At 46.9% G+C, this 27,353-nt stretch overlaps 1 protein-coding gene across 1 annotated transcript in view; it reads right to left on the bottom strand.

Annotated features, from left to right (window-relative positions):
- The window catches only part of LRRC20 (leucine rich repeat containing 20), a 72,024-nt gene that overhangs the window by 20,022 nt on the left and 24,649 nt on the right, over positions 1-27,353 (bottom strand). Inside the window, exons 3-4 of the mRNA XM_068982806.1 lie at positions 14,115-14,264; positions 2,072-2,239 (exon numbers count right to left, since the gene is read on the bottom strand). Of these exons, the coding sequence (XP_068838907.1) occupies positions 2,072-2,239; positions 14,115-14,264 (318 nt within the window). The remainder of the gene's footprint in view (positions 1-2,071; positions 2,240-14,114; positions 14,265-27,353) is intronic.

The raw sequence follows: 27,353 nt of genomic DNA, 5'->3' as shown, positions 1-27,353 counted from the left end.
AACTCTTTGCAACCCCATGGACTGCAGCACACCAGGCTTCCCTGTCTATCACCAACTCCTGGAGCTTGCTCAGACTCATGTCCGTTGAGTAGGTGACGCTATCCAACCATCTCATCCTCTGTCATCCCCTTCTCCTCCTACCTTCAGTCTTTCCCAGCATCAGGGTCCTTTCAAATGAGTCAGTTCTTCGCATCAAATAGCCAAAGTACTGGAGTTTTTCAGCTTAAACATCAGTCCTTCCAATGAATATTCAGGACTGATTTCCTTTAGAATGGACTGGTTTGATCTTGCAGTCCAAGGGACTCTTAAGAGTCTTCTCCAACACCACAGTTCAAAAGCATCAATTCTTTGGTGCTCAGCTTTCTGTAAAGTCCAACTCTCACATCCATACATGACTACTGGAAAAACCATAGCTTTGACTAGACGGACCTTTGTCAGCAAAGTAATGTCTATACAGTCCATGGGATTCTCCAAGTCAGAATACTGGAGTGGGTAGCCTTTCCCTTCTCCAGGGGATCTTCCCAAACGAGGGATCGAACCCAGGTCTCCCATACTGCAGGCATTTCAGGTCGATTCTTTACCAGCTGAGCCACCAGGGAAGCCCAAGAATACTGGAGTGGGTAGCCTATCCCTTCTCCAGAGGATCTTCCTGACCCAGGAATTGAACCGGGGTCTCCTGCATTGCAGGCGGATTCTTTACCAACTGAGCTATGAGGAAGCCCTAGGTGGTCAGGAGCTTTACAGTAAACAGGCACTTCTGCTTAAAGACAGCACAAGGCCCCGTGTAGCCAGGGGGGTGCCAATCCAGGGGCCAGCCACTCAGTGATCCTGGTCTTGGGACGGCAAGTCTGAACCAGAGCCCATTCCCAGGGCCTTCCCAGAGGCCAGACAAGGGAAGCCCTCTCCAGGCATAGGGCTGAGTTTTAGAATCATGTACTCTTAGCCTGGCATTTCTGGGGTCTCACTGTGCAACCCCATGCTCTCTCATAACCTCTCTGAGCCTCAGTTTACACACCTGTAAAAGGATGGACCCTGAAATTCAGAGCTTAGCTGGTTCCCCCTCCCACTCAGCCAGAGCCTGAGCCCTGCAGGCAGCATCCTTGATAGAAGGGAGGCTCACCAGTGCACTGGGCAGCATCAAACCACCAGAGGCCTCTTGCTTTTAATCTAATAGCATAATGCCTGCAAAAGAGCTTAGCAAAATGAACGCATAACTGAAGGGGGTTATTATTAACCATCAACATTAGAGGCAATGCAAGAGAAGGCGACATGGAGCTGGAGATGGGCTCGCAGAGCCTGCTAAAGCAGCTGCAGGAGGAGCCGGGGGCGGGGGGTGCTGAGGGAGCCTGTGAGTGCCGGGCTCTCCCTTGGCGGGGCTAGACAGCAGTCAGAGAGTATGCTCAGGCCAAATGAGACCAAGAGGTATGCAAGAGTTACCAAAGGAGGAAAGGAATGCCTCTTCCACCTCAGAGGAACCCAGCTTGCTGGGGTCTGCTGTTTGCAGGTGGCACACCTCCAACTCGGAGGGAGAGACCTTCTGCTTCCCTGAGGGGGAGCATATTTGTACTGGAAGGTTGAGAGAGGCTGTTCTGAACTTGTTTGCTTGGGGGCTCCTGCTTAATCATGGCAAAGAGCTCCTGTGAAGCCAAGGAGGGAGAGCCGGAGCTCAGGCAGGAGTTAACACATAGAAGGTCTGAGCTGAAGGGTTGTAAAGGCAGCCAAGGCTGGAAGATGAAGACAAGAGGAGAGCTTGAGGTCCAGGGTGGCCCAACTAGTTCAGGGCTCAAGGTATGAAAAGCCAAGACCTTCTACTTGCCAGGTGAAAGCAAGTGTCCAGCCTGGCCCCTGGCAGGCAGCAGGACCTCATAATAGTTACCTTTCTAGGCTCAATGCCCTGTACTCAGGAATCTCAGACCAGAAAGCCCAACTTTGCACTCCTGTCTGTGAAACTGCCTCCAGAGCCCCATCCCTTGTGCCCCAGAAGGCCCTGTGAGCCTCAACTCAGGCAAGGGAGCTCAGGGCAGGCTCTGCAGACAGAGGAGGGGCAGGGCCATGGGCTGGGTCCACTTACCCACAATCTCATTCTCTTCCAGATTGATATTCTCCAGCGCAGGCAGGGTGGTGAGCTGCTCGGGGAAGTCGTGGAACTGGTTCCGGGACAGGTCGATGGCCTTGAGGTGCTGCAGGGTGCTGACCTCATTGGGGAGGCGGTGCAGGAAGTTCCCTTCCAGGCGGAGTTCTGCCAGGTGGGAAGGAAGAGTAAGGAGGGGGGAAGTGGAAACAACCCAGAGACCACAGTGACTGCTGGCTGCCTGGGCCAGGAAAGCAGCGAGGAAACCCAGATCCAAAGGAAGTCTTCCCAAAGGGCGAATTCCATAGTCATGCAAAAGGAGGGGTAACCCCGACCACTGCCACCCATCATTCCAGCTGGGTGCCCTGCTTTTGGCTTTGGGAAGCAAGGCTCTCACCCCTGCTCAGGATGGCACATCTGGGGTCCTTCCTGAGGCTGGTTTAGGGGCCACAGAATCCTTGCATTGAGGTATCCAGAATGACCAGACAGGCCTTCCTTACTGCAGCTCAAACAGGCTCTTGATTTTGTTCCTCCCAGTCCCTCTCACCTGGACCACTCTGGCAGCCTTCTCCCTGGACTCTTGCCTCCAGCCCCTTTCCAATCAACGCTGCACAGTGGGACCTATTTCACTTCATGAGCACAGCTCCGAGCTTGTAATTCTTCAGTGGATCCCCAAGGCCTCCTCCCTCAGGTAATCCAGACCCTTTATGTTAGGCCGAGGATCTGCAGGTCCAGCACTCACACTCAGGTCCAGGCCTGGCTGCCCTGGGATGATCTTCACACAACGCAGGAGAATTCATACAACATCATCTTGCTGGACTCCACTGCAGTACTACAGAAGTGGTAACAGGAGCTCCTTTCCCCTTTGTTACTTACTACGAGTCCCAGACGCCACCAGGAGCAGATACTTATTGTCTCATTTGATCCTCAGAACCCCAGAGGCCACCAGGAGTGGATACTTATTGTCTCATTTGATCCTCAGAACCCCAGAGGCCACCAGGAGTGGATACTTATTGTCTCATTTAACCCTCAGAACAGCTCTGCCAGATTTGTCTTACTCTGTTCCATTTGATGGAAGCAGAAATGGCGACTTAGAGAGGTTAAGCAATTTGCCAAGATCACACCTCCAGGTGGCAGAGAAGCCAGGATTAGGAAAGCCTGGATGTCCTGGTACTGGTCACCAAACATGGATAAACATGACCAAGGGGACAGGAGACAGGTGTGAACATTTAATGAGTGATGCTGTGTCCCAGGCAGTGTATTAGTTATGCATGAAATTTCACAAATATCTCCCAATTTACGGATGAGAGGACTGAGGATCACAGAGGTCAAATAACCTGCCCAAAGGCACACACACCTGGCAGATCCCAACTGGTGGTCAGATGTTCCCCATGTTCCCTGAGATTCACGGATAAAAGAAGGAAGGGAGGGATTGAATGACAGTCCCATTTCCTCAGGGGAGTGGGGTCGGGGAGGGGTCCCTCCAGGCACTGATATGAGGTCAGGGATGAGTGGAGCCTTCAGGGAGCAGAGGCTCTGGGGGAGGCTGGAGACACCTCCATGCAGAGGACAGTCTGCGAGGCCTGCTGGGGAGATGCGCCTGGGATCAGCCGGGGGCATCTCCGCAGTTGAGAAGCTGAAAAGCTTTTCATCTGACTGACAGCGTTTTAATGAAAACACGGCGTGCCCTGCCAGCTCTGTTTCTTTGCTGTTCAATAGCTTTTCTCCACATCTCTGTCTTGCTGCATTCATGACTCAAAGGCTCTTTAAATTCCCTGCCATCATGTGTGGCTACAATGAACATCATCCCCAGGCTTTTGCATCATCACGTCCTCTCCTCTCAGGGTTGGGGAGAAGTGGGAGGGCAGGGATCTTTTCTGTTCAGGCTCAGAGCCTGACAGACCCGTGGGAGGCTTGCTCTTGCAAGCTTTACAAACAAACGTCAACAACCCAGGTGTCAGAAGGTCAAGACTGTTCCCTCATCAGTGAGGTTAATTAAAAAGCCCAAGTTAGGACTTCCCTGGTGGTCCATTGATTAGGTATACACCTGCCAAGGCAGGTTAAATTCCTTCTCTGGGGAGATTCTACATGCCTCGGGGCAACTAAGCCCATGTACCGCAACTACTGAGCCTGTGCTCTGGACCCTGTGAGCCACAACTACTGAAGCTCAAGCGCCCCAGAGCCCGTGCTCTGCAACAAGAGAAGCCACCGCAATGAGAAGCCGGTGCTCCACACCTAGAGAGTAGCCCCCGCTCGCCACAACTAGAGAAAGCCCATACACGGAAAGGAGACCCAGCACAGCTAAAAATAAACAATAACATAAGTAAATAAAAAGTTTAGACAAAACTCCAAGTCAAACAAGGCATTCCTGTTTCAGGAATTGTTTGTTCAAGAACCACTCTGAACAGCAGGTTCTTCTTCCTAAGCTCTTTTTCTCCTCATGACTTTCTGGCTTGCTTCCATCTGGGTGAACCCCATTCTAGAAAAAAGGCAACTTTTACTCCTATCAAATTACAGATTATTTGCTCATTAGGTGGTCCATCCCAAAAGTACAACACATCCTCCTGACATGCGCTATCTGGATACCTCAGGTCCTCTTGGGAGGAGCAGACAGGATCCGACGGCACAGGGGATCGATTACATCACGATCAGCAGAGCAGACCGTCTTGAATACTCACCACACGCCGGTACCCTCTTTTCAATGTTACCACGTTTTACCTCAACTTAATCCTTACGACGACCCACTGACGTGCTGTAAAACGGATCGCACCATATGGATCAGGACATTAGAAACAGCAGAACCAGGTTCTGACCTGAGGCCAGTGTGGCTCTAGGTTCTGCAATTATAGTCATGCCACTTACTGACTCTCCGCACCCTCCCGACACACACACAGGGTTGCTTGGCTAGGCACCATGGACAATGCTTGCAGCTGGTTTATCCGGGAGAAGCTTCAGAAAGATGCGCTACTTAAAATTAGATCTTCTTGCTGAAATTTACTGTCATCAAGGGAGACTATTGTTGTCACTGTCTTAATATTTTCCCCACGCTGTGCACAGCCCTCCTGGGCCATACTTGTGCTGAGTTTTCTTCTCAAGAAAATTCAGGTCTGGTCCTCCATTACCACTGAAGGCAGCAAGTCGCCTAGCACTCAGGCATGCGAACAGCGCCAATAACCGTCATGGACACTCAATGCTGTACCAACTGTAAACACAAGATTTTGTTGTTTGAAGCCACTGAGGTTTAAAATTATTTGTTCCTAATGCAAAACTCAGAAAACTCAGCAGTGGCCACAGGACTGGTAAAGGTCAGTTTTCATTCCAATCCCAAAGAAAGGCAATGCCAAAGAATGCTCAGACTACCGCACAATTGCACTCATCTTGAGTAAAGTAATGCTCAAAATTCTCCAAGCCAGGCTTCAGCAATACGTGAACTGTGAACTTCCAGATGTTCAAACTGGTTTTAGAAAAGGCAAAGAAACCAGAGATCAAATTGCCAACAGCCGCTGGATCATCAAAAAAGCAAGAGAGTTCCAGAAAAACATCTATTTCTGCTTTATTGACTATGCCAAAGCCTTTGACTGTGTGGATCACAATAAACTGTGGAAAATTCTGAAAGAGATGGAAATACCAGACGACCTGACCTGCCTCTTGAGAAATCTATTTGCAGGTCAGGAAGCAACAGTTAGAACTGGACATGAAACAACAGACTGGTTTCAAATAGGAAAAGGAGTACGTCAAGGCTGTATATTGTCACCCTGCTTATTTAACTTATATGCAGAGTACATCATGAAAAATGCTGGACTGGATGAAGCATAAGCTGGAATCAAGATTGCCGGGAGAAATACCAATAACCTCAGATATGCAGATGACACCACCCTTATGGCAGAAAGTGAAGAGGAACTAAAAAGCCTCTTGATGAAAGTGAAAGAGGAGAGTGAAAAAGTTGGCCTAAAGCTCAACATTCAGAAAACGAAGATCATGGCATCTGGCCCCATCACTTCATGGCAAATAGATGGGGAAACAGTGGAAACAGTGGCTGAATTTATTTTTCTGGGCTCCAAAATCACTGCAGATGGTGACTGCAGTCATGAAATTAAAAGACACTTACTCCTTGGAAGGAAAGTTATGACCAACCTAGATAGCATATTGAAAAGCAGAGACATTACTCTGTCAACAAAGGTCCATCTAGTCAAGGCTATGGTTTTTCCAGTGGTCATGTACAAATATGAGAGTTGGACTGTGAAGAAGGCAGAGTGCCAAAGAATTGATGCTTTTGAACTGTGGTGTTGGAGAAGACTCTTGAGAGTCCCTTGGACTGCAAGGAAATCCAACCAGTCCATTCTAAAGATCAGTCCTGGGATTTCTTTGGAAGGAATGATGCTGAAGCTGAAACTCCAGTACTTTGGCCACCTCATGCGAAGAGTTGACTCATTGGAAAAGACTCTGATGCTGGGAGGGATTGGGGCCAGGAGGAGAAGGGAAAGACAGAGGATAAAATGGCTGGATGGCATCACTGACTCGATGGACGTGAGTCTGAGTGAACTCCAGGAGTTGGTGATGGACAGGGAGGCCTGGTGTGCTGCAACTGATGGGGTCGCAAAGAGTCGGACACAACTGAGCGACTGAACTGAACTGAACTGAATGCAAAACTAAGGTTTCCCTGGTGGCTCAGATGATAAAGAATCCACCTGCAATGCAGGAGACCCCAGTTTGATCCCTGTGTTGGGAAGATGCCCTGGAGAAAGGAATGGCAACCCACTCCAGTATACTTGCCTGGAGAATTCCACAGACAGAGGAGCCTGACAGGCTATAGTCCATGGGGTCGCAAAGAGTCAGACAAAACTGAGCGACTTTTACTTTCACTTTAATCCAAAGCTGGCCTATCATAACCGATACAGTTTGTTTCACTTTAAACACATCTTCTACTGATAAAAAGCAATGCATGCTCATTGTAAAAATAGAGACAAAAATATGGAACACGGAAAATGAAAATCCTGTTTCCACCCCTAGACTAGTATTCACTAGTCTATATTTTTCTGTGTACATACTAATAGATAGATGGATGGATAGACATTATTTTTAAAAAACAAATGGAGGAGGACTTCCCTGGTGGTTCCAGTGGCTAAGACCCCATGCTCCCAATGCAGGTGGCCCAGGTCCAATCCCTGGTCAGGGAACTAGATCCCACATACTGTAACTAAGAGTTCCCATGCCACAGCTAAAGATCCCCCATGCCTCAACGAAGACCCGGTGCACCCAAATAAATAAATATTGTTAAAAATGGAACCATAGCCTATGTACTCTTTTGATTCCTGCTTTTTTACTCAATAAAGCCAAGGCAGGTTTCCAAATCATCGCTTGGTATATCCTCCTCTAGAGATCACTGCTGTCAAGATTGAGACTTGGGGCTACAAAATCACACCCCTGCCCAGCTTCTTGTTCCCCAGGGAAGGTTGCTCTCTGAAGTCCAGCTTTTTTTTTTAGCTCCAGGCTCTAAGGCAATGCTCAGCTGCAAGGAGGAGCTGAGTCTGCCTGAAAGGCAGCCTCCTCACCAGCTCAGAAGCATCACTGAAAAGCAAAAGGCGCAGAGGGAATTGTGGCTGGAAAGCAGGGTTTGCACCCTTGGCATTCAGCTCCTTGGTTGCATTAGGGTAATCAGAGGGGCTGTGCTGAAACTGGGAAGGAAGGGAAAGCTTTCCATTACTGATCTTCAAAGGGGGCCCGGATCTGTACTAGAAAGGCAGTGTGAACCCACGCCAGTGAGTCAGGCTCCTGCTGGGTTAACAAAGTATTGAAGTGCTGGGATTGGATGGGGGAGGGGGTTCCAGGCAAGAGCTCTTATGACAGATACCCAGTCTTTCAGGATATGGGGCTTGAAACAAAAAGTAATAATGATGGCTAACAACTAAGGAGCAGCACTCTGCTCCAGGCACTTGTTTCCTGGGGTTTACACACAATCATCATTTTCATTTTACTATCATCTGCTACCTTCAATTTACAAAGAGATGAAATAACTTGTCCAAGGTCACACAGAACCCCAAACTCTCCCCTAGCTAATCTGACTCTCCTCTCCCAACCCCTGAACTAGGATGCAAACCCCAGCCAGCTTCCCCAAGAGAAGTGGGCCTTCTTTTTTCCAGTTTTGCGTGCCTAATTCCTGCTGCACCTGTCCTCAGAGTAGATCCTCAGCAAGTCTCTGCTTATTTAGTGGTGAATGAAAACCACTAAATAAGCAGTGGCTGAAAACCAAGAGGGCCTGGTACTGACCTAACTCGTCACAGGTCCTTAGGCCCATCCTCTCCCTGAAGAGCCTCCGTGAGAAGGTCCTCCCTGCCCATTCACAGCATGGCTGTGAGAATGAGTTGTGAGTCTTGTGAAAAGCAGGATGTGTGGCAAAATATAGACATTTATTAGGCACCTACTGTGGTTCCCGTATTTGAAAATGAAATGGATAATCTCTGAAAAGTAGAAGCACTCAATAAATGGAACTGTTTCTGTTAGAGGGGTATGAGATCCACAAGACTTAATTACTGGATTATGGAGCTTTTTGTGGGGAAAAGATATTAAAAGCTAACATTAAAGGCAAGAATCAAAAGATAAAAGAAGAGAAGGTGGTTGCTCCTGGGACATGTGGCTTCCAGGAAAATCAAACAGACTTTCACAATTATGCCCAGGGTCTCAATGCCCTCTTGGCCCAGGGAGCTATATTCAAGGAGCTCCACATATTTCTTCCTGCTGTCTTGTGCCAGGGTTCAAACAACCTAGGCTCTCAGGACAGACAGGGGCTCTGGGAGAAGTTCCTCTATCCCACTCCCCAGACTGTCCCCCGCCTGAGAGCAGACAGGCCTGACATTCCCTTATCTACTATCTCTTCTGAACTGTGGTTTCTGGTGTTGGCTAGATGGATCTCTCCTTCCCCCAAGCTCCTTGTATTATTTCTGCATCATCCTTATCTCGGACAATTGTCAGGGCTGATTCAGGGGCCTCAGACTGACCCCAGGGGAGAGACAGGCCCTGCCGATTCCATTAAGGGACAGATGTGGCCGGCCGGTAGTAATTACTCAGCCTGGTAGTAAAGGAATGCACCAGCTCCAAAAATACCCACCCACTGAGGATCGATCAGCACCTTGGCTGCTGGGACCCTGTATCACTGAGCAATTACTGTTCTGCCTGCAAGGGCCCTCCTGCAGGGCAGAGTCAGCGGGATGGGTTGGACAATGATTGTCCTTCAAATGGCCCATATTCAGCACTGAAGATGCTTCGCACAGAGACAGTTGCTGCCTGTGGGGGACAGAGGGGAAAGGAGTGAAGTTTCTGAAAGCCACACCCACTTCTTGGGTAGACAGAAAGAAAGGGGAGAAAACTCTTCTGACTGAGGAGTCTGGGACAGACTAAACTGAGGTGCTAATCGTCCCACCCCCGTGAAAAGGATAATGTGGGTCTCACTGTACCGACAGGAATCAGTTCCCAAAATCTATCGCCAAGTAAAAGCAGCAAGTGGCAAAACTGTACAGACACTCACTCCCATCAGTAGTTTATTAAGGAGCTCTGGATCTGGACCCACAGTCCTGACCCCGTCCTCTCACTGTGTGACCTCGGACAAGTTCCTTAAGCTCTCTGTGCCTCAGTTTCCTCATGGAAAACAAAGATAATAAGCGTACTGACTTCCCAGAGGCTCCAGACTTGAAGTAAACATCCCCTCACATTATGAAGTGGCTCTGTGCTTACACACCTGCCTCCTCGGAAGACTGTGAGCTCCTCAAGGTCTAGCTCTTGGTTTTCTTATCCTTCCCAAGTGTTGCTGCTACACACTGACTGAAGCCGCCCACCCTGGCCAGGCACCACAGTAACCATTTGCATGAGTTATTTTATGACAGGAGGTCCTGGTAAGGAACACGGAACTAATAAGCCACCACCAACCGAAGAGTTCGGGAAAGGTCAAAAGGAGACACCACGTGTCCAACCACCTCCCAGAATCCTTCTCTCTGGTATCCATCTTGGCTGAACAAGGCATGCACCACCAGGAAGGACTCTCAGTCAGAATGATTGGCTAAGGACAACCCAGAAACTAATCCCATCACCCTAAAACCTGAGACTGTGAGCCATGTGGCAGAGCTGTTTTCCTGGGTTCCCTTCCCCTACTGCTCTCCACCCGGGTGCCCTTTCCCAATAAAATCTCTTGCTTTGTCAGCATGTGTCTCCTCGGACAATTCATTTCTGAGGGTTAGACAAGAGCCTAGTTTTGGGCCCTGGAAGGGGTCCCCCTTCCTGCAACACTATGACAGTGAAATGAGATGACACACGTAAGGCCCTCAGTGTGGAGCTGGGGGTGCTAAGTGCCCAGTGAATTTAGGTCCAGTGTTATTAGTCACTTGTTCATGCCCTTGCCAGGTCCAGAAGAGGTGCTCAGGAGAACCCAGTGAATTGAGCTCAAAAGCAAGCTGTGAGACTGAATATACACACAGACAATGGCCAGATCAAGTATAAAAATAGATCTGTGACCAACAACCTGCAGCATCCTGTCCAGGAAATCATCCCGTTAGTAAAGCAACCACCCAGGATGCTAGCCTTCTGTTAAGTCAGACTTGTAGGCAGTCAGACTACGATCTCCATCAACTATCCAGGAAACCAAATAACATCCTCTGTAACAGTTGGCCTCAAATGGCCAGAACTTGATTACTAACTGAGTTTCCCTAATGTTTATCCCAATATCCCATTTAGGACCAACCAGAGACAGCCAGAAGTACATCCTAAGCAACCACATAGGACTCCCTGCAGCCAGCTGGCCCGCCTGCCTCCAGCTTCCCTGGGCTCCCAGCCTGCCTTCAGGCACACCTGAAGCCTTCTCCCTTTCATCCACTATATAAGCCTTTCAACCCCTCTGTCTGCCTTTGACTCCCTGCTAAATGCAAGTGACAGTGGCTGAATTCTTGGCTAGAGCAAGCTCTGAATGAAATGCCTCTGCTGGTTCTCATTTGGATGGTCTTTGTCTATTTCTGCAGGTGTGTCTTGGACACCTCTGGCCTGGCAGACTCAGGATACACTCAATAAAAAGATCTGAATGACCTGCATCGGGAAGAAGTGGAGAGATGGGAACATGGGAGGAGGAGATGAGCCAGAGGAGCCACAACCAGACATAGGGACCCACTCTCGGCAGAGCCTACTTGCCCTTTGGACAAACTGTGCCATTGTCCATCTCAGATCTTGCTTTTTCCCACTATAAGTTGAGTGAAAGATGTCAAGGGGATGTAACCATTAAAGATGACCCTGGTGGCCCAGTGGTTAGGACCTAGCACTTCCACTGCAGAGGGCGGGGTCAGGGCACAAGTTGGATCCCTGATTGGGAAACTAAGATCCTGCATGCTGCATGATGTAGCTAAAAAATAAAAAAATAACGTGAAAAAAAAAAGACCATCCAACTTCAAATGGGCCATGACTCCAGCAAAAGAGAGTGTCCAGGATACGCACAGGAGACCACTTGACAGGCACAGGCAGGGAGTAAGCAGGCCGCTCTCTCCCCAGCACTGAGGCAGCCAACCTTGTCTGTCAAGAACCCACAGGAGGATGCTAGCAGGCGTTGAGGAGCCCAGCAAAGCCTATTCAAGCCTCCTCGTCACACTTGAAAGGAAAAGCTTTTACTATTTGAAAGAGAAGCCAGAATAAAGGCTGGGACCCAGAGCCATCACTGTGGAAGCCAGGTGAGTCTCTCTGCGCCAGCCCCTCTATTCCTGGTCACCCTCCCTGGGTCCACTGCTGCCTCTGTGAAATCCAATCACTGGGCAGACCAGGGCCTTCTCTTTGTAACCCAAGGTGGTATGGGGGAGACAGGAGTACCACAGCACAGGAGGGAGGGCAAAGAGCATCCTTCTACAGACCTCTGATGGAAGGGTATCATGATAAGTATATTTTCACAACTGACTGATGGAAGGGTATCATGATAAGTATATTTTCACGACTGAGGCACAAATATAGGGACCCTAAGTGTATTTCTCTGGCACTTGCTGCTGTGTCCCCTGGAAAGGGCCTGCTCACTCATTCCACAAGGTGCTGCCAAATGTCAAGTCCTCTCCAGGAGGCCCTTGAGCTAACTAATGCAGGTGGTCTGGAAAGGCAATCCCGGCTGCAGAGTGGGTGATGTGAGTGTCCTGCTAGAAGACCCTGGACACATCGCTTCTTTCCCTGACCTTCTTTTTTCACTGTGAGATGAGATGGCAGAAACAGCTCTAATATTTTATGGGAGATTCTCTCAACTGGTTAAGTCTAACTTACAAAATGTGTTTTATCGGCTTCCTCGTTACAGTAAAAATGGATAAATTTCACATAAAGATCCATCTTTCTAGCTTCAATTGACTAAAATAATCAGAACAATCCCAGGGACTTTCCTGATGGTCCAGAGGTTAAGATTCCATACTTTCACTGCAGGAGGCACAGGTTTGATCCCCAGTTGGGGAGCTAAGTTCCCACATGCTGCACGATGTGGCCAAAAAATAGAAGGAAAAAAAGAACAATCCCATGGCACGTCTGGCAGAAGCTGAGCGGGGCAGGTACCAGCTGGCCACAGTACCACCACTCCTTCTTATCATTACCAATCTGAGTCACTCATAACTTACATGCTAGTCTCTTTGGCATTTCAGTTCAGTTCAGTTCATTTCAGTTTGGCATTTGCGTTGGTCTAAACTATGGTCTCAATTTTGGCTGCCAGCACTTTAGAATGATTGATTTAGGTTTTAACAGATGCCTACACCCAGACCCACACCCAGACATTCTGATTCAATGGGTCTTGGAGTAAAGCTGAGGCAAATCGATTCTAATTTCAGCCAGGCTGAGAGCTGCCTGTGGTCCAAGGGCCCCACTGGCTAGAAGGACCCATCTCACCTGTGTAAAGAAGCAGCCACCAGAAAAGGAAGGATGGTAAAATGGTCCTGGTGAAAACCATCCACAGATGCTCCTGGGAAACATGTCTTGCCCTGGGATTCCTTGACTCACCCTCCATCATAAGCACTTTAACATTTTAGGCACAAATGCAAAGAGCTTTGTGAGCTTCAGTCAGAAACGACCACACAGATCAATCCCTCCTCCCCGCCCTGTGTCTGCACCCAGTCCAGGTCCCGCCTATAGCTTTCTCCGGAACCACTGGCTAAGCTACTTCCTGTCCCTGGCCTAGGTTTGCCAATTCATGCTTCCCTCTCCTCTCTGGGCTCCGCCAGAGTCCACATCTCCTCTGGAAAGCTGCAGGAAATAGGCTGTTCAGGTCCCTCAGATTCCATCAGCAGCATTTTACATACTGGTTTCTCTAAACAGACTCTAAGACCCCATTCATGCCCCTAACAGAGAATTCCAGAAGGCAGGAATCACCTCTCCTGTGCCCTCCCCAATTCTCCTCCAACCCCACCATTTCATAAACACACACCAAGCGTCCAGGCTGCAGCTGCACCCCGCAGGTCATTGGGCTGAGCAGCAGTGAACTCCCGCAGAAGGATGAGGGATTCGCAGAAGGATGAAGAAGTGGCGAGTGGACATGCAGTGACCACGGCATCCTGCTTCTCCAGCCGGAGGAGAAATTTCATATGCACCTATAACGCCCACCCGTCAGCCTCCTGCTCACCTCTCTGCCAAGCACCCAAGTCCACTTGCTCTGCGTGTGCACAGCAGAGAAAACAACATCCCTGACATGTCACTCCTGAACTGAAAAAGCAAAATGGGAAAGCAGCGCTAGATTGGTGGGGGGGCGTAAGGGGGCTCATTAACAAGTCTACTGAGAAAAAACTATTCCAGAGCTGCAAGACCCCAAATACCCTGCTGGTCTATTCAAAACAAAAGAATCACTCCAGGACCCATGGCCTTAACCATGAGTCAATCTGATTCACAGCCAGCTAGAGGTAGGGGAGATATCCAAGCCGCAGGGAGGACACGGGTCCACCCTTAAAGGCCCTCCTTGGGAACTGTTTCCTGAGACTAGCTGACCAAGGGACCAGCCCTGATGACAGTTCCCAGAGAGGGTCGGAGCCTTCAGGGTAAGAGCCAGAATGCCCTCCCGGCCTACCTCGGAGCTGACAGAACGTGGTCATGAACTTGCTGGTGAGGGACTTGAGCTCGTTGTTGGCCAGCGTGATGAGGTGAATCTGGTCAGTGACATTTCGCAGGACCTTGTAGATGCCGATAGGGAAGGAAACCAGCTTGCACTCGGCCAGGTCTGCAGTCAAAGGACAAAGACCAGAGTTAGCAGCCACAGTTGACCGCGGACTTGCCCCCAACCCCAAAGACCCTGACCCTGTCTCTCCTACTGCCTCCCTTCTCCCCCACCCATCTTCCCTGTGCCAGGCTCGAGACCTTCTCCTCTCTCCTTCAAGAGCCTTTGTTACCATTCTAGCTCCCTGAACTTAGGGCTGATTCTAGCACGTTCTCTAATAGCACAGCCTGCTAGCCAGAATGCAGAAGGCAGAGCTCTGCCAGCACACCGATGACCAGGCCACATGGCCGTGCGCCTGAGGCCCTGCAGCTGCAGGACCCACACGTCCCTCCGGGATCATCAGACTCGACAGTGAAGTCACAGTCTTAAGAGTGCTTTATAACACCCTACTTCTGTGAAAAGAGGCAATTCACACAGACTTTGTGGTTTGACCTTCTTCCCTGTCCTGTCACTCTGAAAACAGGTCTGCCTAAGAGGCAGCAGGGAAGCCTCTCTGAAGAATAGTCTGGTAGTTCTTTGAATGGTTAAACCTAGTTAGCACATGACCCAGCAATTCCACTCCTGGGTGTGTATCTGGGAAAGATGAAACCACGTGTCCACCCAAAACAGTGCACATGTTCACAGCAGCATTACTCGTGTTGTTGTCCAGTTGCTAAATCATGTCTGACTCTTTGCGACCCCCGGGACTGCATCACACCAGGCTCGCCTGTCCTTCACTAACAGTGTGCTCAAACTCATGTCCATTGAGTCAGTGATACTATCTAACCATCTCATCCTCTGCATTATTCATAATAGCCAAAAAATGGAAATAACTCATGTGTCCATCCACTGATGGATAGATAAAATGTGGTATATTCATTTTGTTTGGCGGGCTTCCCTGGTGGCTCAGAGGGTAAAGCGTCTGCTTGCAAAGTGGGAGACCCGGGTTTGATCCCTGGGTTGGGAAGATCCCCTGGAGAAGGAAATGGCACCCCACTCTGGTACTCTTGCCTGGAAAATCCCATGGATGGAGAAGCCTGTAGGCTACAGTCTATGGGGTCACAAAGAGTCAGACACGACTGAGCGACTTCACTTTCACTTTCATTTTGTTTGGCAACAGAAAGGAATAAAATACCAATATATCCTGCTGTTGTTTAGTCGCTAAGTCATATCTGACTCTTTGCGACCCCATGGACTGTAGCTCACCAGGCTCCTCTGTCCATGGGATTTCCCAGGCAAGAATACTGGAGTGGGCTGCCATTTCCTTCTCCAGGGATATTCCTGTCCCAGGGGTCGAACCCGCATCTCCTGGTTGGCAGGAGGATTCTTTACCATTAAGCCATAGACGGGCTTTAAAAACACTATGGTAAGTGAAAGAAGCCAGTCACCAAGGACAATATGCTGTATGAGGCCATTTACATGAAAGGTCCAGAACAGGCAAATGTAAAGACAGGATGTAGATTCTTGGTTACCCAGGGCTGGCGGTACTGAGGGGTCAGGGGTTTCTTTGCAGGGGTAATGCAAATGTTCTGCAATTGAATGTGGTGATAGTTGCACACTGAATATACTCAAACCACTAAACTGGACAACTTAAATGGATGGACTATATGGTATGTAAATTATATCTCAATAAAGCTGTTTCATACATACAGCAGCAGAGAGACACTGAAAGCATGGAGGCTCAGAAATCAGCTGTCCAAGCTCATCTAAGTCACTTACCTTTGCTGAGCCTCAGTTTTCTCATCTTTAAAATGGAGGCATCACTGTCTACCTAGTAAGGCTGTCAGGAAAAGTAAATATAATAAAAAGCACTCAGTGGGGCTTTCCTCGTGGCTCAGTGGTAAAGAATTCACCTGCCAAAGCATGAGACACAAGTTCTATCCCTGACCTGAGAAGATCCCACCTGCCACAGAGCAGCGAAGCCCGTGCACAACTCAAGACTGGACTCTAGAGCCTGGGAGCTGTAACTACTGAGCCCACATGCCCCAGCTACTGAAGCTGGTGCACCCTGGAGCCTGTGCTCAGCAACAGGAGAAGCACCACAAAGCGGCCTGTGCACTGCAGCTGGAGAGTAGACCCCACTCACCGCAACTAGAGGAAAGCCTCTGAAGCAATGAAGACCCAGCACAGCCAAAAATAAATAAAATTATATTTTAATACCATACTCAATATACTAACCAAGTGCCTAGCAGGTAAATAGTGGGACTACTACAAATGTTGTTTCCCTACTCACCTTCCACTTTGCCCTCCCCTTCGCATCCTACCCACACCTCTCCAGGCTTGAAGGCCAGGTCCCATCCCACCTCTTCTAGAAGTCTTTCTGGAGGCCTGCGTTACTGGTGATTGTTCCCCCCAGGAGCACTCACTGACTCAGACAGCACTGATCCATCTCTCAGCAAACTGTGGTCTTTCCCCTCAAGGCCAGGCTTCCCCAGGACTCTAAGCCTTTGAAGTTTATTGCAAAATTAATACACAAAATTCAATAACATTCCTATATGCCAACAATAAAGTACAGCTTTTAAAGATCTTATTCTGTGAAGCAAGTCAGACAGAGAACAAATCTTTCTCAGTTATATAAGAGTATGATATCACTTATATGTGGAATTTTAAAAAATGGTACAAATAAACGTATTTACAAAACAGAAATAGAGTCACAGATGTAGAAAACAATCTTATGGTTATGGGGTGAGGGGCGTGGAGAAGAGGGATAAATTGAGATTGGGATTGACATATACACACTACTATATGTAAAACAGATAATTAATAAGGACCTACTGAATAGCATAGGGAATTCTACTCAGTACTCTGTAAGGGCTTATGTGGGGAAAGAACCTAAAAAAGAGTGGATATATGTTCATGCATAACTGACTGTCTTTGCAGTACAGCAGAAACTAACACAACATTATAAATCAACTATACTTTCACTTTTCACTTTCATTCATTGGAGAAGGAAATGGCAACCCACTCCGGTATTCTTGCCTGGAGAGTCCCAGGGACTGGGGAGCCTGGTGGGCTGCCGTCTATGGGGTCGCACAGAGTTGGACACGACTGAAGTGACTTAGCATATTAGCATATACTCCAATAAAAAATTTTTTTAATTCGTATATGAAATATTTTAAAGTATTCTAAAGAGAAGACAGGAAGGGAGAGAGGGAGGGAGGGAAGGAGGAAAGAAGAAAGAAAAAGATCCTATTCTGAACAGCAGCAATAATGCAAAGTCTATGGAAATAATAAAAACTGAAGCCCTTCACCCTTATCTGCTTCACAGAATGTCTACTCTGACTCTAATAGCAGCTCAAATGTCACCTCCTCCACAAAGCCTTCCTTGACCACCCTAAGCTCCAGTCCCTGAGTCTTATATATAGTGTGAAAGAGACCTCTTCACCTGGTACTGTATTAACCTCCTTTTTCATCTACTTTCCCAGTAGAGTAGGAAGACCCCCAGAGAACATTACCAGCAGCGGTGGACCAGGCTCAGCGGGCAGGACAGAGTTACTGGTGACCTCACTGAGCTGGTCTGAGGAAAGAAAGGGGACAAATAGGGGTAAGGGCAAAAATCCAAAAGACTGAGGAACCAGAGAGGTAGAACGTCCCACTGTCTTTAGGGACTCCCCTGGTGGTCTAGTGGTTGGGACTCTGAACTTCCACTGCAGGGGGCCCAGGTTTGATTCCTGGTCAAGGAACTAAGATCCCACAAGCCCCGAGGCTCAATCAAGAAAAAAAGTGTCTTTACTGTTTCTTCCGGTCCAGGGCTATGCTAGGTGACCCTAGCCCGGCTGCTGTCCAATGTCAGGAACTTGCTCTTAGATCAGCAAGATGGGGTTTGCAGAAGAGAGTGCAAAGTCTTATGGGGAGGAATGAATGCCCGGAGGTCAGACTTTCAGTAAAAAGAGATTGAGGACTGGATCAGCCCTGCAGGCTCAAAATTTGGGGCAAGTTGAGGATTCTAGAAAAAGCAAACCTTTCCAAACAATGAGCCCCCTAGTGCTTTGTGCCAGACGCTCAAAGGTCTAAAAAGGTTTCTTGTTGTGGTTATCAATCATAACAGCCCCTGTGGATAAAAGCAATGGATCTCAGACCTGCTGGGAACAACAAGGAAAGTGTCAGAAGCTTTCCCTTTAAAACAAAGAGAAAAATAAAGATGCCTTCCATCATCAGTATCCTTAAATATGGTCATAGACATTCTAGCCAAAGAAACAAAGCATAAACATCAGAAACAGATAAAATGATGATTATGTGTATATGAAATGACTGCATAACCTCAACAAAGCAGTCATCTGACAAGGTACACAAATTAAAAGGATCTCAGCAAAGTGGCTAATCAAACTAAACATGCAAAGTTCAATAATATCGCTATATGCCTACAATAAATATAGTTTTAAGGATCCTATTCCAAAAAGCAATATAATATAAAATATAGAGCTCAAAAATACAGAAAAATAAAAAATTTTAAATAATAAAACAAAATATAGAGCTAATCATAATGGAAAATGCATTTGACCAATATTAATAAAAGTAGGAAAGTTCACAAATATATTTTAAAAAATAGATTTGTACATTGAAGATATATAACATTCATTGACAGCAAGTCAAAATACTGTAACTGGTGATTTTTTTAAGAAATTAAATTATAGATTGTTTAATACAATTCTGACTCAAATCCCAAAAAGTTTTTTTTTAATTTGATAAAATGGTTTTAAATCTCAACCAGGGAATAAGCAAGCAAGACTCTCTAAAAAAAAAGAAAGTAGGGAGATAACCAATTTCATGAGGCTGCAAGGATTAAAACAGAGGGTAATAGGAAAAGAGATCATATAAAGAAAATCTACAGTCCAGAAAATACAGCCCCTAATTTCAGTTCAGTTTAGTTCAGTTGCTCAGTTATGTCCGACTCTTGCGACCCCATGGACTGCAGCACACCAGGCCTCCTTGTCCATCACCAACTCCCAGACTTTACCCAAACTCATGTCCATCAAGTTGGTGATGCCATCCAACCATCTCATCCTCTGTTGTCCCCTTCTCCTCCTGTCCTCAATCTTTCCCAGCATCAGGGTCTTTTCCAATGAGTCAGCTCTTTGCATGAGGTGGCCAAAGTATTGGAGTTTCAGCTTCAACATCAGTCCTTACAATGAACACTCAGGACTGATCTCCTTGAGGGTGGACTGGTTGGACCTCCTTGCAGTCCAAGGGACTCTCAAGAGTTCTCCAACACCACAGTTCAAAAGCATTAATTCTTCGGTGCTCAGCTTTCTTCACAGTCCAACTCTCACATCCATATATGACTACTGGAAAAACCATAGCCTTGACGAGACGGACCTCTGTTGACAAAGTAATGTCTCTGCTTTTGAACATGCTATCTAGGTTGGTCATAACTTTCCTTCCAGTCTTTTAATTTCATGGCTGCAGTCACCATCTGCAATGACTTTGGAGCCCCCCAAAATAAAGTCTGCCACTGTTTCCCCATCTATTTGCTATGAAGTGATGGGACCAGATGCCATGACCTTATTTTTCTGAATGTTGAGCTTTAAGCCAACTTTTTCACTCTCCTCTTTCACTTTCATCAAGAGGCTCTTCAGTTCTTTGCTTTCTGCCGTAAGGGTGGTGTCATCTGCATATCTGAGGTTATTGATATTTCTCCCAGCAATCTTGATTCCAGCTTCATCTGGCCCAGCGTTTCTCATGATGTACTCTGCGTATAAGTTAAATAAGCAGGGTGACAATATACAGCCTTGACGTACTCCTTTCCCGATTTGGAATCAGTCTGTTGTTCCATGTCCAGTTCTAAATGTTGCTTCCTGACCTGCATATAGGTTTCTCAAGAGGCAGGTCAGGTGGTCTGGTATTCCCATCTCTTTCAGAATTTTCCACAGTTTATTGTGATCTACACAAAGGCTTTGGCATAATCAATAAAGCAGAAATAGATGTTTTTCTGGAACTCTCTTGCTTTTCCAATGATCCAGCAGATGTTGCAATTTGATCTCTGTCATAATTTAATAAGTGCTAAATGAGGCGTCACAAATAAATTAGGGAAGAAAAGGGTTAATAGCCGATGTCAGCATAGCCAATGAACAATTCTGGGAAAATAAGAGGGAAAAAGACTCTTAACCTAAGAAAATAAAACTCTAGATAGAATTACATTTTTAATATTTTTTGAAATCAAACCAAAATATCAGAAGTTCAGTTCAGTCGCTCAGTCGTGTCTGACTCTTTGTGAACCCATGAACCGCAGCATGCCAGGCCTCCCTGTCCATCACCAACTTCCGGAGTCCACCCAAACCCATGTCCATTGAGTTGGTGATGCCATCCAACAATCTCATCCTCTGTCGTCCCCTTCTCCTGCTCTCAATCTTTCCCAGCATCAGGGTCTTTTCCAATGAATCAGCTCTTTGCATCAGGTGGCCAAAGTACTGGAGTTTCAGCTTCAACATCAGTCTCTGCAATGAACACCCAGGACTGATTTCCTTTAGGATGGACTGGTTGGATCTCCTTGCAGTCCAAGGGACTCTCAAGAGTCTTCTCCAACACCACAGTTCAAAAGCATCAGTTCTTCAGCATTCAGCCTTCTTGATAATCAGAAGTAAACAGACTTTGACATTTATACAGCCCCTTAATTGAGGATGACTTTTTCAATGTAGGAGCAATGCTGCTGCTGCTGCTAAGTCGCTTCAGTCGTGTCCGACTCTGTGCGACCCCATAAACGGCAGCCCGCCAGGCTCCCCCATCCCTGGGATTCTCCAGGAAAGAATACTGGAGTGGGTTGCCATTTCCTTCCCCAATTCATGAAAGTGAAAAGTGAAAGTGAAAGTGAAGTCGTGTCCGACTCTTCGCAACCCCATGGACTGTAGTCTACCAGGCTCCTCCGTCCATGGGATTTTCCAGGCAAGAGTACTGGAGTGGGGTGCCATTGCCTTCTCCGGTAGGAGCAATAAAGAACTACAAAGAAACAGATCAACAAACCTAACTATAAAAAAATATAACACACCTGGATGCTTAAAGGAAGATAAGGCAAGCAACAGACTGTGAAAAAGGATCTGTAAATAGAATAAGTTGTTATCTTGATTATTTTAAATACTCAATATAATTCAATTTTAAAAATTAATCCACCAGATGATAGACATTCACCAGCGAGAAAATATAATTAGTAAACAAATATATAGCCCCTGATATGTGCTGTCAAACTTATTTGCAGAATATTTACATCAATTTACATCTATCCTGGCCAATAAATAAGAGGACCATCAAAACATCTTTGCTAATATGATCAGTGGAAATTATAGCCTTTGCTGTCATAACGAGACTGGTTACCTTTTATGATTAATTAGCCATTTTTATTCCCTTGATGGAATATCTTGCTTGCATCTCTGGCTGTTTCTCTACTTGGAGTTCTGGCATTCCACATGCCTCACACCCTCTCCAGGTGTGAGTAGAGCTCCCTAAATAATATTATCAACCTACATCTGTGCATTGTTTTTCTTGTTTAATAGTTCAAGTTACAGCATTTAGGCGTTTTTTTAAAAACAGAATATAAAAATTATATGCACACAGTAATTTCAGTTATGTACAAAAATATACATGCCTGGGAAAGAAGACTGAAAGAAAAAATAAGCAGAATGTTAAATAGTTATTATAAAGGATTAGAGCAATTTATTACTATTTATAGTCCTGCTATTTTGTATAAAATAAGTACCACTATTTATTTGCATAAAAATATTTTCAGTATATACAGTGATACTCTACCTTTAAAATTGAGAAATAAATGCATCATAAAAATAACTTTTTTTGGAAAAAATAATCTGGCATATTCAAGGATAAACTGAAGCCAGCCAGCTCTTTAACAATCCGAGAAACAGAGAAGGCAGACCCATAAACAAAAGACAGCAGCTCTCTGTCCTGGACTGAAGGAGAAGTTATGAGACGGAGCTTTCAGGACTTGAGTACTACTCAAAGAAACATACATGGCACCCTGCTCTAAGTGGGGACAGAAAGTGTTCTCAGTGAAGGCAGAAAAGCCACAAAGCCACTCAACTTATTCCCAAGAATGCTCAAAGCAGCTGTCTTCCCAAGAAGATGAAACGCCCAACCCATAGCCTCGTTCCTCCCACCTGGGCTGTCCACATGACGTCCCACCGCACACCACCCTACTCTCCCACTCGCCAGCGCAAGCAGCAGTTGGCCTCCGCAGCTTCACTTGTCCACGAATAGTCACAGAAGCATATGGCCTGGCACCTGAGGGGTGCTGAGGGCCGGATGCATCCACCCCGGCTGCTTTCATTTATCCTCTGCAAATAGCTACCCAGGCCCTACTGTGTGCCAGGCGCCATTCCGCAGTGTGCCCTGTGGCTTCCCTAATTATTTTGTTCTTGGGGACTCTGTCTGCTTCCCTCCATCCTCTGGTGCACAGGTAGGAGGGTGCACCACCATGCTCCTGCTCAGAACAGTCTAGTTGCCTTTGATGGTAAAGGCCCCCAAGGATACCTGCAAAGAGCCCTGCTGGGATATGATGCAAACACCCTCTCCAGGCCACGTTACTAGCCACTAACACGGCCCACAAAGTCCCCTCCCCTGTGGGGAGGAGAGGCCTATGATCTGGGGCACAGCTCGCCATGGTCACTGGGACCAGAGTATGGAGATCCAGGTACCCAGCCATGTGGGAGCAAGTCGCAGCCTTGCCCGGTCACCTTGCCATCTGTACAGAAGGTGCAAAACACCTCATGTCCATTCCCTGGGGGTGGGGATATTAACCACAAACAGTAGCACTCACTATTTCACATAAGCTAGGCTGGCAGACCTATCCTCTCTGTGCACATGAGGAAACTACAAGTTACTTGCTCAAGGTCATTCAGCTAAAATTAGTATAAGATTTGGATGCAGCTTGATCAGGCAGCCAGGGATCCTAACCATTTTTGCTATCCTGCCCTGCTGAGTCAAGAGTGTGCCCAGGTGTCTGCTTCTAGGCCAGAGAAAGGAGAGTCCCTGCTGAGCAGCTCAGTGAGGAACCAGGGCCTTGGCTGCAAACTCCTGTAGGCCTTTCCAGTTTAGCACCCACAATCCAGGGATAGGGGCCTTGCAGCCTTCTTCATGAGCCTTCTGTCCTCAGGAACTTCTTCTCCAGGTCTAATTCAGAGGATGGGCACCTTTTATACCTACTATGCCTGTGTGAGGTAGAGACAAGCCCCTGAGTTGAGTCAAGTTCAATACTCACAGGGGCACACAGCCTGACTTCCAGAAAACACAGCCAGGATATAGCTGGGGGCCAAGTCCCACTAAGGGAGGAGGACCAGGGAAAAGAAGTCCCAGGCTGGAGACAGGCGAGTCGTCCTCCAGGACGCACAGGAGGTCACCAAGGGTCCCATTCTCTATGAGTGCTCAGAGCTGGCAGGATGGGGGCTAGCTCAGCAGCCATAAGGAAAAGGCTCCAGGTGAGGAAGTGAGTGCAACATCATGGGGAGATCAGGCAGGGTTGCCACCGAGAGGACTCCTGAACCAGATGGAGGCCAGGTGATCTCCAAAGTCTCATTCAACCAAAAGAAAACGAGTGGAGCTACTTGTACTAACTATATGCCAGGCACAGTAGTAGGCCCTTTTTACGTACTAACGCCTTACATTCCCATAACAACCCTAAGTTACCCTCACAGGTGGAAAATGAGGTCTGTGATGATAGGTGAATCGTCCAAGGTCATTTCAGGGAGATGATGTGGAGTACAAAGAACTGGAATGCAAAGATTCCTGTAAGGTGATCAACTTGTCTTAGTTTGCCCAGGATGTTGCCAATTTTAGTACCGAAAGCCTGACAGCCTGGTGGACCCCTCCTTAATCCCAGATGACGACTGGTCACCCTAAATTCAGCTGCATGCTGACAGATGAGAGATTACCAGAATTAGAGAGGAGTGGGGAAGGCAACCCAGCGTGAGCCACGGCATGAGCAAAGACCGTCATTCCTCTGGAGCTCGACCTTTGACCCAGCCTCCTCCAGTAACTTCCTAGAGCTCATGAGATAGGAAGGTTCCAGTCTCAAAAACATTTCAGGCTCCTTGGTGGTGTATACCATCCCACAGACACCATCAGGGGCTTGGGAATACTAACAATGGGGTCCTCCATCAACATCTGAATGGCAGCTGGATTCAAGAGGGCCTTTTCTCAGTACCCTGGTCACTGACATGTGAACTATAGTAGAGAACAGAGACCTTTAGGCAGGAGGCACAGTAATAAACACAAGGCATAATTATCCTCATAATTATAACTATCGTTGCGAGAAAGTCAAACTGCATGTCTCCAAATCTCTAATTAGGATAGCGTTTTGTGTTAATAAAGAACCTTTTTAAATTCAGAATGCGTGGGTCCTTCATTAAAGGTTATCCTGTAAATTCTAATGAATGTCTGGTGAAAAGTAACTACTGGTGGGCAAAACAAGCAAAATCCTAGCAGTACACAGAACGTTGTGTGGGAAATCAGGAGGGCTGAGTCAAGCTGGTATTGTTCCTTAGAAACTCAGAACTGACCCAGCTCAGTCCCTGCTGAGAGGTGGGCCTGGTGACAGGACCCCGTGGTGGGAGCAGAGAGGGTAACCAAGTCACAGGGCCTGAGGAGGAAGTGTCAGGGACTCAGGCCGGCAGGTGCATGGGCTCCTCAGCCCGATCGAGAAACAAGACCTCCCAGGCTGTAGAAGGAAAACTGCCACCAGTGTGACCAGTCCCACCCAGGATATCTTTTTTCACAAAATACCTCTTTTCACAAAGTCTTTTTTCATAGAATCTTTTTTTCAGGATTAGAAGGTTGAAGGTCATTTTAACCCATGTTTTCCAAACTTCCCATTTGGAGAGGTGAGTCCTAGAAACCTACCCTTGAGATTCTGTCTCAGGGGTCTAGAATGGCAGCAAGGAATTTGTTTTTTAACAAGTATTCCTAGGTGACTGTTACCAATAAGCAAACTTGGGAAATACTGAGTAACGCAGCCTTCCAACTCAGAAGTGAAATTCTCTTACTGTCTCCTCAGAGTTCTTCTTGAATGCCTCTGATGATGGGGCACTCACCTCCCTTTCACAGAATGGTTTTAACTGTTAGAGACTTCTTTCATGAACCGTATGGTAACTGTTACCCTGCCACTACCTAGCGGTCCTTCTGCCTTCTTGGATTACATATAGCTATCTGCCCCCAAGTGACAATGCTTTATATACATGAGGATGAAGGACATGATAAGCTTTTCTCCAGGCAAAACAGCCAGAAACCTCAACCCCATGGTTTTCAGTGCTCCCTTCAGAGTCAGGACTGGCCCAGCTCAGACCCTGCCGAAGCCAGAACTGACTCCTGGGCAGGCTTTCAGTCCGTAACACATGACCACAGCCACCACTCACTGGCACCAGCTGTATGTCCAAAACTTCTCAGGGCCTCAGACCTACAGTCTCATCTTCTCCTCACACGTACTCTGTAAGGTCAGTTCTATACTTACCCCCATTTAACAGAGGAAGAAACTGAGTCACGGAGAAGTTAAAGACTGGATTGCTCAAGGCTGCATGATTTATTCAAGGTCACCCAGTTAATTAAACAATAATTAACATTCATAAAGGGCTTCCTACATGCAAGCCACTTTGCATTGTCATACTACCTTTAAATTTTTTTTATTTTTTATTGTTTTAGTTGATGTACAATATTTTATGTTTCAAGTGTACAACATAGTGATTCACAATTTTAGAAGGTTATATTCTATCTGCATTTACAAAGTATTGGCTATATTTCCTGTGCTATACAATATATCCTTGTAGCTTACTTATTTCATCCATAGTAGTTTGTACCTCTTAACTCACTACCCCTATCTTTTCCTTCCCAGGGTCCCATTCTCCACTGGTAACCATTAGTTTGTTCTCTGTATCTGTCAGTCTGGTTTATTTGGTGGTGTTATATTCACTGAAAAAAAGAAAGTGAAAGTCACTCAGTCGTGTCTGACTCTGCGACCCCGGACTATACAGTCCATGGAATTTTCCACACCAGAATACTGGAGTGGGTAGGCTTTCCCTTCTCCAGGGGATCTTCCCAACCCAGGAATCAAACCCAGGTCTTGCGCATTGCAGGTGGATTCTTTACCCTCTGAGCCACAAGGGAAGCCCAAGAATACTGGAGTGGGTAGCCTATCCCTTCTCCAGCAGATCTTCCCCATCCAGGAATTGAACTGGGGTCTCCTGCATTGCAGGAGGATTCTCTACCAACTGAGCTATCAGGGAAGTCCATATATTCATTAGTTTATGTTATTGATTTTTTTCGGATTCCACATATAAGCAGTATCATTTTAAAGCATGTCTTTCTCTGACTTAATTTCACAAAGCATAATACTCTCTAAGACCATCCATGTTGCAAATGGCAAAATTTCATCCTCTTTTATGGCTAAGTGGTATTATATTAACTATTTGGGGGAGGGGGTTGTTGTTTCTAGTTACTCCTTTTTTTTCAGTATTTCATCTCATTTTACTTTTTATTATTATTATTTTTTGGAGTATAATTGCTTTATAAAGTTGTAAGTCTCTGCTGTACAATGATTTGAATCAGCTATATGTCTACATGTACCCCCTGCCTCTTGGACCTCCCTCCCCAGCCCCATCCTACCCATCTAGGTCATCACAGAGCACTGATGATGAGCCCCTGTGCTACACAGCAGCTTCCCACTAGCTATTTTACACACGGTAGGGGATACATGTCAGTCCCAATCTCCCAGTTTGTCCCACTCTCCCCTTCCCCTCCCCCATGTCCCATATTAACTCAATCCTCACAACAGCTCCATGAGATGGGAACTATTATCACCATCTCTGTTTTCAGAAGAAGAATCTGAGACACACGCCTGCAGCCTTGGTTAGTAAGCGGCATAGCCGGCCCTGAGCTAGTGCGCCGCTATGTACACAGCCTCCCTAGGATATGTAACTGTCACTTAGGATGGTCAGCTGCTCTGAAACAAGAGATTTTGAGCTCCAATGAGCAGACAGATCTTACAAGATTTACAATGGATTGCTATGGACATTGGTATATTACAGTTACCATGGAGCTATATTAAGGAGGCTTAGAGTTGAAAGAGCTGGTGAAAGAATTATCCAGTGCCTGGATGTGTCACTAAATTGGCTCTGGGACCTC

The sequence above is a fragment of the Capricornis sumatraensis genome, chromosome 10, assembly GCF_032405125.1.
Source record: "Capricornis sumatraensis isolate serow.1 chromosome 10, serow.2, whole genome shotgun sequence".
NCBI lineage: Eukaryota > Metazoa > Chordata > Mammalia > Artiodactyla > Bovidae > Capricornis > Capricornis sumatraensis.
This window is presented reverse-complemented; position numbering and strand designations above follow the sequence as displayed.